Source organism: Macadamia integrifolia, unplaced genomic scaffold, assembly GCF_013358625.1.
Source record: "Macadamia integrifolia cultivar HAES 741 unplaced genomic scaffold, SCU_Mint_v3 scaffold_143A, whole genome shotgun sequence".
Taxonomy (NCBI): Eukaryota; Viridiplantae; Streptophyta; class Magnoliopsida; order Proteales; family Proteaceae; genus Macadamia; species Macadamia integrifolia.
In genome coordinates, this window is record NW_024870623.1 from 20,919 (window position 1) to 34,419 (window position 13,501).

At 43.9% G+C, this 13,501-nt stretch overlaps 1 protein-coding gene across 2 annotated transcripts in view; it reads left to right on the forward strand.

The window, feature by feature from the left end:
* The window catches only part of LOC122070904 (purple acid phosphatase-like), a 39,982-nt gene that overhangs the window by 6,694 nt on the left and 19,787 nt on the right, over positions 1-13,501 (forward strand). For both annotated transcript variants that reach the window (XM_042635136.1, XM_042635137.1), the window contains exons 2-3: positions 4,222-4,422; positions 4,628-4,739. In XM_042635136.1, the coding sequence (XP_042491070.1) occupies positions 4,222-4,422; positions 4,628-4,739 (313 nt within the window). The remainder of the gene's footprint in view (positions 1-4,221; positions 4,423-4,627; positions 4,740-13,501) is intronic.

Genomic DNA, 13,501 nt, shown 5'->3' on the forward strand with positions numbered 1-13,501 from the left:
CCATCTTCGGTTGACCTCTGATTCCAATTGATGTAATATTGAATCACAAGTGATCCAATCCCTAGTAGGATCTTTAGTATGTTTAGTAAATTTCAGATTCAGTAACAAATTGGAAAAATAAAATAGAAAAATAGAGGAGAGAAACAAGGGAAGAATGAGGGTAGGGGAATGGCTATCTCAGCATGAGTCTCTCACCCTCTGCTCTCATAGCTGATGAACACAACCTATCTTAGGCAAATCTTTGCAAACGACAAGAGAAAATTTTATTCAATAATAATTGTCTTGAGTTACAACAATGCCTCTTTATATAGAGGTTAAATGCTCCAACATATACTAAGACTCAAAATAAGAAACAACTTAAATTAGAAACCTACTTAACATAGGACATTAACTTACTTAACATAGGACATTAACTTTGTTCACTAACTAACAAAAGACATAATTGGACTCTTATTTGGACTCCTAAACGACAACTTAAGACTCCAACATAGAATTGAAATCAAACAAAATAAACAATTCATATCAATACTAGGACTCCAACTAAACTTTCTACCCATATTTTAGGCTCATTAAAGTGGCCTATTATAAAGAAAACTTGTGGGATCAAGGGCCTAACTCTTACATAATCCAACCCAAGGCTTATTTTCAATAATATAAGCCCTTTAGGTGACTTATTTGCATCAGAGCCGTGGGGCGGGATTACAGTTTTGTGTTTAAAGGAAAACTGAAACAAATTTGAGGATTGAATAAAGATGCAATAAATAATGGAGAGAAAATTGTAAGAAAAATAATTTAAAATTGATATGGAAGGGGAAGAGAGATGGTGAGAATTGGTAACATGTGAAAATTGGGGTAATTTTTCCATTTAAAAACATCAGGGGAGAAGGAGAGGTAAAAGTTCACTATTTTGGGAGAATCGGAAACAAAGTTTAAAGTTGGAGAGTATCAGTAATTATAGGCTTAGGGGAGTGATAGTACTTGCCCCAATAAATATAACTAAAAGGAAGAAGACAAAACGAAAATTAAAGTGATGAGGCATTTTAAAACTTAAATATTAAAGATGTCTGTCTTTCACTACCTGTCGTACCTCAAGTCTGTCACATATAAAACATTTTCAAATTTTAAAAGCAAAGTGACGATGTGATGGGGAATTTTAAAACTCAAACATTATATAGTACCATGATGTAGTGGATTAATGCGGCAGTAAGTGGGGCAAGAACAATTAGTGGTTAAGAAAATGACTCCCTTGAATTGAATTGGTTCGTGCTGAGTCAACAAATTTTTGAGACAAGTCGAGTCAGAAAACCTGATTTTCCAACAATGTTCCAAACAAGTTTGAAACCACTATAACTCCATTTAGAGAGGGATTGAGTTCTTTGCCTGGCTGTGTAGACATAAGAAGGTGCTTGTGTACACTACGCAACCTGGCTGTGTTCTTTTCCCCTTAGAGAAATTATATTAAGTTTTGAAATTTAAACATGACTAGTGAGACTAGTGAAGATGTGAAAACATGTCTACTGTATTGGGGCACTCTTGAAACTGACCCCTTTTATTATTTTGCCATTATTCTTTTCAAGGTTTGGGAATTTATATATGGGAGGGGGATCGCTGCCAGGTTGCACGGCCCTTGCACCAGTAGGAAGGGGCATCCCATAGGGGTGGGATTTTTTATTTCACGGGGGGGGGGTCATTTTGCATTTCTCCCTTCCTGTTTCTGGGTGCAGGCTGCACCCAGCCTGAGTCCTGACAGCCTTCTTTTTCCCTTTATATATTGTTTGGTTGATGCAGTTGGGCGTGGGAAGATTTGGGATTAATTTAGTACTTTGATTATTTATTTTTTTATTTTATTGGTAGTGTGGGGTGTCGGTCAAGTTAGTTGGGAGTTCAATTTAGATTTTAGTTTCTAATTTAGGTTAGTTGCCATTCCAATTTGTTTCCATCAATCGATTTTTCTTTTATGACTGTATTTAAAGCCTCACCCCAAAAGGTTCTTGGCAGCCTTGCCTATGAAAGCAGACATCTGACTTTCTCCACTAGTGTTCTGTTCATTCTGTCAACCAAACCATTCAATTGAGGAGTCTCTGGAGGTGTCTTTTGATGTCGAATACCCATTTCTTTGCAGTAATTATCAAATGATCCTAAATACTCTTCCTCATTATCTGTGCGGATGCATTTCAACTTCTTTCCACTTTGTCTCTCAATTGAGGCCAGAAACTGCTTGAATACATCTAGCACTTGATCATTTGTCTTCAAGGTGTTAACCCATAACTTCCTTGAGTGATCATTAATGAAAGTGACAAAAATAAAGGGACCCACTAAGTGTCCTTGTCTTCATAGGATCACACACATTGGAGTGTGCCAAGTCAAGTACATTTGACTTCCTTAAAGGATGAGAACTCTTAAAGGAGGCTTTGTTCTACTTCCCTGCCAAGCAACGAATACACTTTTTCAAATGAGTATTGTTCATTCAGGTAGAATCTTCTTCTTTGATAATATCATCATTCCTTTTTCACTCATGTGCCTAAGCCTTTTGTGCCATAGCTCAATTGTACCCTCATTCTCCACTGCATTTACAATGTCTTTGGAGAGCTTTGTCTGCAATAAGTACAATGTCGAACACTTTTTTCCTCTTGCCACAATTATAACACCTTTGGTGAGCTTCCATTGTCTATTATTGAAAGATTACAAAATCCCTCATCATCAAGTCCACCTACAAAAATTAAATTCAAGCGGATGTCAGGAACATGTTTCATATCCTTAAGAACTAACCTTATGCCAATATTGATTTTCAAACAAACATCTCCTATGCCAACAGCTTTTGCCCAGTTATCATTCCCCATCTTTACAATCCCGAAGTCACTGGGTGTATAAGATATCAAAAAGTCCTTTGGAACTTTTGAGACATGACATGAATAGAAGCAATACTGTCAATCACCCAATTAGTCTCATGGCATACAAAGTTAACAATATCATTATCATAGACAATGAGAAAGTCGTCTGAAATATCTCTGCCCTTCGTGGTGTGAACTCCTCTGCCCTTTGTGGCGTGTTTTTTTTTTTGTCCACCAGCTAAGTGGTGTGTTAACCTTTTCGCCCTTTCTCCTCTTTGTGGCTTCTGAGTTTCCTCCATGATCCTTGGTCCCTTAGGTGGTAATAGCGAAGACGACGATGGTGACAATGATAACGACGACAACGACGACGACGTGCTGGATGCATACCCTCCCACCTCTCACCGTCACAAAACCCCATAGTTTATTGCACTCCCAGGCTTGGCCGGACGGTTTGGCACTGCTTTCTTAAGAGTGTGTCTGAGGTTTGGTAAGTGGATCAAATGCTCACAAACGTGCACCTATGCGTGGCTTGCACCATCCCCACCCACTTGGGCCTCCAGTTCCATCTTCTGGCCCCACTGGTGTGTTTTGTGGCACCCTTCCCAATAAAAAAAAGCAGAAAACAGGGGAGTTCCTCTCTCCAGCTCTCCTCCACCTCCCTTTATTGGCTCTCCCTCTCCCTCTCTCTCCAACTTTCCCTCTACTTATCTGGCTCTGGTTCTTGCTCCCCTTCCCCTCTCCCTCAGTTCTTCTAGATTTCGGAAGGTTCTATTGACTCTTTGTTTTTTTTTTTTCAAAGAAAAAATTGGAAGGAGAGAGGATTCCCAAACGGCGCAATATTGTTTGAGAGCTTGAATTCTCAATATCGCATCGTTTAGGAATCCTCTATCCTTCTGAATTTTCTCCCTTGGTTTTTGTTTTACTCAACAGACCTATTGAGCAAAGTTCCCTTGGTTCTTGAAGTAATTTTCAAAGAACTATGAAAGACATGGACAAATCATATTGGTTAAATTTTATGCATGATTTTGGACATAACAACCACTTAATTGGGTGGCTAGCCAAAATGTCACATGGTAGATATATATGACAGGAACACTTGCATCAATGGTTCTAAGAATTGGAACTAGATCTCTGATTCGACCAGTATCGGAATTTGTTGGATCTAATTCCTAATTCGGGCTGAGGTTGGATCTGGTGGAGAATCAGATCGGGTCTGGACTAGGCTGATCTGATCCGTTGCCATCATGTGCATGCTGGATACATGCTAGCCTAAGATATAAAACAAAAGGGGGGGGATTTTGAAGGATAGAGGACATGATATTTGGGACCTTTTAGATAATATTTCCTATGTTAAGGTTTTTTTTCTAACTTGTGATGCTTGCTTTTCTAGGTTCATATAACTCAAGGAGACCATGAAGGGCAGGGTGTGATTGTGTCTTGGGTCACCCAAGATGAACCAGGCTCCAGCACTGTGCTTTATTGGCCTGAGGGCAGTGGGGAGAAATACAGTGCAGAGGGAATCTACTTGACCTACAAGTACTACAACTATTCTTCAGGCTTTATCCATCACTGCACCATCACTAACTTGGAGGTGGGTTATTTAGCATTGATCAAATGAAGATATATCATCCCTGTGCCTATCAATTATCCTTTAATTGATTTCAATGTGACCTGACAGGACATATGCATTTCATCACAAGTTGGCAAGCGAATAGTTAGCTTCTAAACAAGTGAGAAATTAGGGTGAACCTAGTAAGAAGAACTAAACTCTTCTTTGCTCTTGCTTTCTTCTGCAGTTGGACACGAAATACTACTACGAGGTTGGGGTTGGAAACACCACACGGGAATTTTGGTTTATAACTCCTCCCGCAGTTGGGCCTGATGTTTCTTATACATTTGGTCTCATAGGTAACTCTGTGATTATCACTTGCTTGAACAATTCCGGTGGTCTTCGTAAATGTTATGATTTCTCCAAGCTCACTAACCAATTTGGTTATGTTGTTTGAATTCTAAAACCTGAATTGTATGCATGATAATATTACAGAAGTAGACTTATTTGATGTGGCAGTCTGAAAGAAAAATGATCTGTCTAATCTTTTCCCTCTATTAGTCGTCTTGGGCCTTCCTGTGTTCCTCTCCTTGCTCCTCTCTGATTTCATTCGTTTCAAACCCAAGATTGCATTGATTCTATAGAGATTAGCTACTCTACCCTCTTTAAACCTTAACGGACTTATTCACTCCCCTGTCCTCATTGTCAACATTTCTGACACAGCCCCATTCTCAGCCTGTTCTCTCCGAGATTTGCAGATCTCCATTTCTTCCAAGCTGTTTTTTGGACGCCACTCATGTCCAAGAAGCAGCATCTCGACCCCATATTGATGTAGATACACATGCTGGGTTTCATTATAGAAGAAGGAAGAAAGCAGCCAGCACCAGCCCAGCTTTAGGCTGATCGAGCCAGCCCAAGCTGGCCCCAATTTTGTCCAGCTCTGGCCTCTATAGTAGGCCCATTGAACCAGCTATCTTATGGTTATTTCCTGCAGTATTTTAGTCTCGAGTTGGTGCCTTGTAGAAGCCATCCATGCTGCCATCAATCCAGACAGCAGCAGCAGCATCCAAAGTTTCCTTTTTTTTTTTTTCTCTCTTGCGAGCTCCCTTATTGCTGCCTTCTTGTCTCTTGTCTTTTGACTAGTCAAAGTACAAGTTGGAGTGTGGAGTTAGTCTTCTAGAAGCGTCTTCAACAACGACAACAACAACTCAGCCTTATGGCCCTTATTCCAACTAAATGGGGTCGGCTACATAGATCCGCTAAAGTATAAGAAAATAAGAAAAACAAAGAAAAGGGGAAAATACAAAAAAGAAACAAAGCAACGCAACAGCTCCAGGACATCCCACCTAAACACGGTCGGCAACATGGATCTTCTATTGTCCTATGTTATTTTCTTAGCAAACAAGTTATTCTCTTATTGCTCAAGTCTAGTAGTTTCTATTTTGTGTTAGTTTCCATTTTGGGATTCTTTCTAAATTGTAAGGCTGTACCTTCTCCTTTATAAGAGGAGCTGCTGTGACCAATTGAGAATTAAATGTCGGTTTGAGAGTGTTTTGATATTTGTTTGAAGACCCGAAGGCCATGCAGCAGTTCAGATTGAAGACCAACCAAGAACAGGGATTGAACTCATCTTTTTGCAATAGTTTCCTTTTCTTGGTCGATCACTAGAACTCCCAGATCTGTGAGCCAACTAGCCAGGCATTTTGAGGGCTTATTCTATTCCATTAAAGGGGCACTCGACCACGCTTGGAGGGCCTTTGGAGGCCAAGTGTGACTTAAGCATGATTTCTCCCATTTGACTCCTCTAAACCCTAATTCTGCCTGGGTTTGTTTGCTGTGTTTCTATTCTTCTGCAGACCTTCTTTGGACCATATTTGGAGGACATCCTAGACTAATTCTAAATCATACTCAACCAGGTGTTTTGGTCCATTAGACCCTTCTCTCGGTTCAGCCCTATTTTTCCAGATTGTTGTTTTTTTTTTGGGATATCAGATCTGTAAATCCGATCTGGTTCTGGTTTGGAGTTCGTTATTATTTGGGGTTGCTTACTTAGGTGAACTACCTTACATCACATGTCCAGTCTTCACTGCCATAAGGGGAAAACCAGGTCTTAAAGCCACTTTGATTCCCCCTTTTCTGCTGTATCTTCTTCTGGAGACAAGGTCTCGTGCATTGAATCTGGTAATGTCAAACCCTTAACCACCACTCAAGTCTCTCCCAGTTGGTCTTGTGCCCCCTCAAGCGACGTCAGAATCACTTTTGTCATTCTCATTCCACTGATTGCCACGGAAGACAAAAGAACCATTTGGTGAAAGCAACTCCTTGCTCTCCTAAAATGGACAGGTTCCAAGTTTCCCAACAGAAACCACTATCTGAAGGCACAGAAAAGCTCATTGAACAGGTTAATGAAAGTAAATGTAAAAGTGATTGTGAAAGTGAAAATGTTGCTGAATTTCAAATATCAAACAAAGAAAGAATTTGGAAAGACAAAATCCTTAGACCCAGTCCCTGTCTTCTTCCAAAGATAATTCCATCTTTGGTTACGTTCTTGGATGCACCAATCCTGCCCAAAAACCAATGGGTGACCACCTTGTGTCCATATGTTGCCCTTTTAGAGCCAAGCTAGTCCTTGTTCTTGACAGAGGACTTCTATCGGTGGAATTTTGTAGCAAATCAGATCGTGATGCTGTTCTTGAAGCCTCTTTGTTGTGTGGTTTAAGAACTATTTGCTTCATTTGTTTTCTGCACCTTCTTCATCTTCCAAGTATCTTAAAGAAAATGAAGCTTTCCCACTCTGAATCCAAATTCTATCCATTCCAGAAGACTGGCTTGATGAGCTCTACACCAGAAAAGCAGCTTCAACCTTTGGTTCCCCTCTCATTATCCATCTGAACCGGGGAGCATATGACTTACCTCCATCCTCAACAAGAATCAAAGTCTTTTTTGTCCCAAGTGCAGACCTGTTACACAGCTTAACAAGATTATTAACTCCAGTGAATATCACTATGTATCACTATAGTGTGCTGGTCCAATATGAAGCTTACCTCCATTGTCTCAGATGTGGCTGGCTCTCCCACCGTCTTTTTGACTGCCCCGGTCATGAAGCTGCTCTATCAAATAGAATTTCTGAAGAGAATTTTTCAAATTATGGAGCTTCTCCCACACAACCCTGAAGCAAAGAATCACGGTATTCTTGTCAAATCCATTCCCAAGCTCATTCCCCTTTCTGTACAACCTGAAACCATACCTATCTCTACTAAGCCTGAATCAACTGAGAAACTCTCAATACCCACCAGAACAACACCCATTTCACAATTAACAACTTTTTTTTTTTGAAATGGCTCTGTTCTCTCTCCTCCCCAACCCCTCCGGTGGATTCCACCATTGGCAACCCTCCCTCCCTCCCTCCTCCTACTATTACTGCCCGTATCTTTGATCCCAGCCCCCCCTCGACCCTCATCCTACTTCTGGTCCCTCCCTTCCTCCTAAATCTTAGGTTTCTATTACCTTCTCATCCACCCACCTGTATCGTGTTGGCCTTCCCGTCTCATACATTCCCCCCACTACCTATAGGGATTCTCTGGTTGGCTTCTGTCCGGTGGGCTCTCTTGACTCAGAGATAGCCAAATGGAAGAACTGCATCATTGGTCATTTCTTGGGTAGTCGCCACCTTTCCCTATCGTCAAGGCTTCGCTCACTTGGCAATGGAAGGTCTCTGGCATGCTGTCTATTTTTCTCCTTGATAATTGGATTTTCATCTTCAACTTCTCAAATGAAGAAGAAAAGAATTTTGCCCTTAAAAGGCCCCTGACTGGTTGGTAAGAAAGCTATTTTTCTTAGGCAATGGGATCAACATCTCTCCCTCTGCAAGGTAGACTTCAAATCCATTCTGGGCTAGACCTCCCTCCAAATTTTCTGCTCCACTATTGGTGTGCTCAAGGGCTCAGCATTATAGGCTCTGTGATTGGCAAACCTCTTTATTTTGATCATAGAACAAGGCTCCAAGACCGGCTGGCCTTCGCCAGAATTTGCGCTAAAATTAATGCTGATGTTGACCCTCCAAACTCTGTTGCCATCCATGATGAAGAATGGTTCTCCTTCTTCCAAGTGATACACTTCGACTGGCTGCCCCATCTGTGCACCTTTTGTAAGACTTTTGGGAATGCTACATGTGCCCTAAAAAGCTCACCAATTGAAGAAATTCATGCTCATACTGAAGCTCCTGGCAACTCAGACCTTGTCTCATCCCTTGAGTCCCTTGGTCGTGGAAGGAAATACCATCGTAAGCCTCGCTGGGATGGAAGCCGCATGGCGGTGCCTCATTGCTTCGAGAACCCTAACTCCCCTGCTTCCAGGCTTAAATCCCTTGATCCACTGGACTCTCCCATTTTGCCTGCTGGTTTTAATTGATTTGATCTCGTCTAACCACTCCTCTGCTCTGATTATGACAGTATGTCCCCTCGCACCTGCTGTTTGACTGAAGTAGTCGCTTCTCCTGCCATCTCTGATGTTGATGCTTGCTCCTCTCCTTCTCCCTCTCCTGTCGCCCCTCACTGCTCCCTCGCTACCTCTCTCTGACGAAGCTTTTTTTTCGAACCTTCCTCCCCTTTTAATTCTTAACGCCTCTCTGTCCTCTTCTATCTGTTTTGACTTTTTTACCCCCCACCGAATCTCTTCCCTCTCCTCCTCCCCTCTCTGGCCCTCTCTCTTCGTGGCCCGGTCCATCTTTAGACCAGACCCTTTCTAGCCTTCCTTTATTGAACCATCTTCCTGACCCACTCATGTCTCTTGACCCGCCCGATAACCCAACTTCCTACAATCCTCTTAATCGTTCCTCCTCTATCCTCCCATCCATCATCTCATCCATCTCAACCCACTCGACCATCCCTCTTGACCCGACAACCCTCCTCAATGCCTTGACTCGCAATCTTCCTTGCCCAATAGCCTTTCATCCTGTTTAATCGTCTCTCGCTTGAGGGCCCCTGCACCTCTTCCCTTGACCATCTCTGTTACCCTCCACCTGCTGTTTTCTCTTCTCACGCCTTGGAAGGCATCAAATCCAATACTTTAGCCCCTGCCACCGTAGCTTACATTGTTGTCTCCTCACCTGGTCTTCCGCTAGGTCTTACCATTGTCGGAGATACCCCTTCTACTTTCGAAGAAGTTCATGCATCCTCGGTTATTTCTATTGGCCTTCCGCTAGACTCTGCCGTTGGCCATTTGCCAGGGTATGTTGCTCCTCTCTTTCCTGCCCTTTGCCAGGCTCTGTCGCTGCTCTGACTATTGCCAACAATCCATTTCCTGGCCTCTTGCCGGGGCCTGATGTAGCCTCCTCCTTGGGCTTCTGATGGGGTAATCTGCTGCCCATATCCCTGGCCTCCAGCTAAGGAACTTAGATGCTCCCCCCATTAGGCTTCCGATAGGCTCTACTGGTAATCATCCTCCCTTGAAGACCAGAACTTCTCAGGCTCCTCTTGAGACCACTGCGACTGCTCCTCTCAGGTCTGGGCAGGCCCCTCTTGCCCCAGTTGCATCCTCCACTCGCAGACCTGCTAGAAAAGCCATTGGCCATACCAATGCCTCCCCTGTCACTACCATTGGCTCCTTTGACTCCCCCGACAGCTGCCATTGCAACTGAAGCAGCCACCCAGCCTGAAGATTCCCAGATCCATTAGGACCTTAGCTTTCTCCAATGGAACTTTAACCCCGGTTGCGATCCCCTCTTACTTGGCCTCCCCCTTTAAAGAGTACCACCGAAGAAATAAAATCCTTTTGCCCGCCTCCGCTCCTCGGAGCATTCTTTGCCCAACCATCCCTCTTTGAAATCATTACTTGGACCATTTGGAATGTGGGTGGCCTCAATTGCCCCACCAAGCATGCCTGCATCCTCTCCTCTCTGTTCATCTCATGTGTCCCTTTGCTGTCTTCTTGAAACCCGTGTCCTTGAGTCTAATGCCCCCTTATTGCTTCCTCTATAGCTTCCTCTTGGTCCTTCCTCTCTAATTATGCTCATTACCCTAATGGGCATATTTGGATTCTCTGGAATCCCCTTCTCCTTAGCATCTATATCATCTCCTCTTCTTTAGCCATCCATCTCTCTATCTCCTCCCCTTTTGGCCCCTCTCCTTTCTTTTTCACTTTCATCTATGCTCACAACAGTGCGCATGATAGGCTTTCCCTTTGGTCTGCTCTTTGATGGTTCCACTGCCCCCTCCCTTGGGGTCTTGCGGGCGATTTTAATGTTATCAGAGCTAGTCATGAGAGGGTAGGGGGAATCCCCATCTGTCTTCCTTTGGTCAAGTCTTTCAATGACTGCATTGATGACATTTGCTATGAATGACCTAAGATGGTCTGCAAAACAGTAGGAGTTGTTCGACTAGAGTTGCCTGCAAGTTGGATAGGGTCCTTGTCAACGAGGCTTTGCTCGACTCCTTTCCCTCCTCCCATGCCTGTTTTAACTTCCCTGGCATCTTTGATTACTCCCCCATCTCTCTTCTTATCCACCCCACTCCTTTTTTTGGTCCCAAGCCCTTTAAATTCTTTGACATGTGGACCCTCCACGATGATTTCCTCCCTGTTGTCAGCGAAGCTTGGGCAACACCCTCGTCCAAGCTTTCTCCACTCCCCTTATCGCCTTTACGAGAAAGCTCAAGAATGTCAAATCTGCTCTCAAGATATGGAACTCCAATTCCTTTGGAAATATCTTTTCCAGAGTCTCTTCTTGTAGAGAAAAGCTTAATGCTATCCAATCTCGCCTTCAACTGGACCTCCTCAATGTCTCCCTGGTAGAAGAGGAAAAACTCATTTCAGCTGAGCTTTCCTCCCTCCTCGCTTAGGAAGAAAGCTTCCTCAGGAAAAAAATCCCGTATTAAATGGCTGGAGCTTAGAGACTCCAACTCCTTTTACTTTCACGGATCTCTCAAAGCCAGGACTAATGCTAATTCCATCGCCAAGCTCATCTCCAGAGATGGCTCCCCACTTCTCTACCATGAAGATATCAAAGATGAGACTACCTCATTCTTTTCCGATCTACTACACCCCCACCTTGGCCCCAGCTCCCCCCATCCCCCCCAACTTTCTCAACAAATCTATCCCCCACCTTCCCCCCTCTGTCCAGGCCATTCCTTCGGATGATGAAATCTTAGCTGCTGTCCTCTCCCACAAATCCAACAAAGCCCTTGGCCAGATAGGTTCAAAATGGGCTTCTCCTCCTGTTGGCACATCATCCATTCTGACCTCATCCTTGCCATATGAAGCTTCTTCCTCAACCCCTACCAGATTAAGAGGATCAATCATACCTTCCTTTGCCTTATCCTCAAGAAAGAGGGGGCTGACTACCTGGTTGACTTTAGGCCATCTCTTTTTGCAACCTCTTGTATATTGCTAAAATTCTGGCCAACAGAATTTAGGGGGCTGTCGACTCCTTTGTCAGCCCTAATCAATCGGCCATATTGCAGATAATATCATTCTTTGCCATGAGATTGTCATAGGTTTTGACTGTAAATCCCACTCCTCTATTGCCCTGCTTAAGATTGACATCCACAAACCTTTTGACTCCATCCGCTGGGACTACATCTCCTGTCTTAATTCAGATGTCTTTTCCACCCTCTTTTGTCCATTGGGTCCTTTCTTGCATCTCCTCCCCCTCCTTCGTCCTCATCAATGGTAGCCTGCCGACTAGTTTCCCTCTCGATTGGTATCGGGCAAGGCTGTCCCCTCTCCCCTTTCCTTTTCTCGTTGCCCTTGAGGTGCTTTTCTGCTCTATCCAATCCTCCACTACCTTCATCTTAGCTCCCTCATTCCCAAATGCAAACCCCTCCTTCTTATCCCTCTTCTGTCTCTTCCATCATGCTCTCCCTTCGCCTCGTTGAATCCCTTCTTGGCCTCCACATCAACCTCCTTAAATCCTGTCTTTTTCTCTTTGGAGTCTTGGATCCCATCCAATCCCTTCTTCTCCAAATCACGGGGTTCTCCCTTGGCTCCTTCCTTGTCAAGTATCTTGGCCTCCCTCCCATCATTGCCAGGCTCTTTGCCCATCATTGCTCTCCTATCCTTGACCTTCTTAGGAAGAGGCTTCAGCCCTGGAAGGGAAAACTCCTCTCTTACGTGGGCCCACCTTGTCCTTATTCAATTCATTCTCCAATCCATGCACCTTTACTGGAGTGGTATCTTTGTGCTCCCTGCTTTTTCCATCAAATCCATTGAGAGTCTTCTCTGCTCTTTCCTTGGAAAGGTTCAGACTCCTCCAAATTTCTCCACCTTATGAGCTAGGATCAAATTTTCCTTCCCAACTCCGAAGGTGGGGTTGGCCTTAGGAGAATCAAGGAGGTCAACTGTGTTGGCATTCTCAGCCCATCTGGAAGATTGCCTCCAAGAAGAACAATATATGGGTCTCTTGGGTTTACTCGTCCCTCCTCAAGAACAACTCTCTCTAGTCTCTCGCGCCCTCCTCTAATGCCTCTTGGATCTGGCGTAAAATTCTCTCCTCCAGACCTATAGCCTTGTGAGCCATTTCTGGCTCCATTGGCAATGGTTCCAAGACCTATCTTTGGCTGGACCCTTGGCACCCTTCAGGTATCCTCCTTCCCCTGGTATCTCCTAGGATTATCTATTCCTCTGGTCTGAGCCGAACTGCCAAAGTCTCCTTTATATTACCTCTTGGTATTTAGCCCCTCCCCCCTCCTCTCCTCCTCTTGTTGACCTTTGGGCCTCCCTTCATCCCATTCCCCTGGGCCACAGAGGTAGGGAAGACCTAGTTGTCTGGATCCATTCCAACTTGGGGCAGTTCTCTTCGGCCTCTGCCTTGGAGAAACATTATCTAGTTAAAGGCCACATTCCTCGCCACAGTTTCACTGCCTGACGAGCTCTATCCAACTACCTCCCTACGTAGTCATTCCTCATCCACTGGCAAATCCAGGTCTCCCGTTCCTGTTGCCTTTGTTAGAATGGCATCGAATATGTTGATCATCTTTTCTTCTCCTACCCCTTCTCTTCCACCATCTAGAAGAGAGTCCTTAGTAATTGCTGACCTTTTTGCGGACTAGTCCTTCCATTTGTGATACAGTTGGAAGCTCGCCTTTTGTGCTACGATTAGTCATATCTAGATGGAGCGCAATCTTCA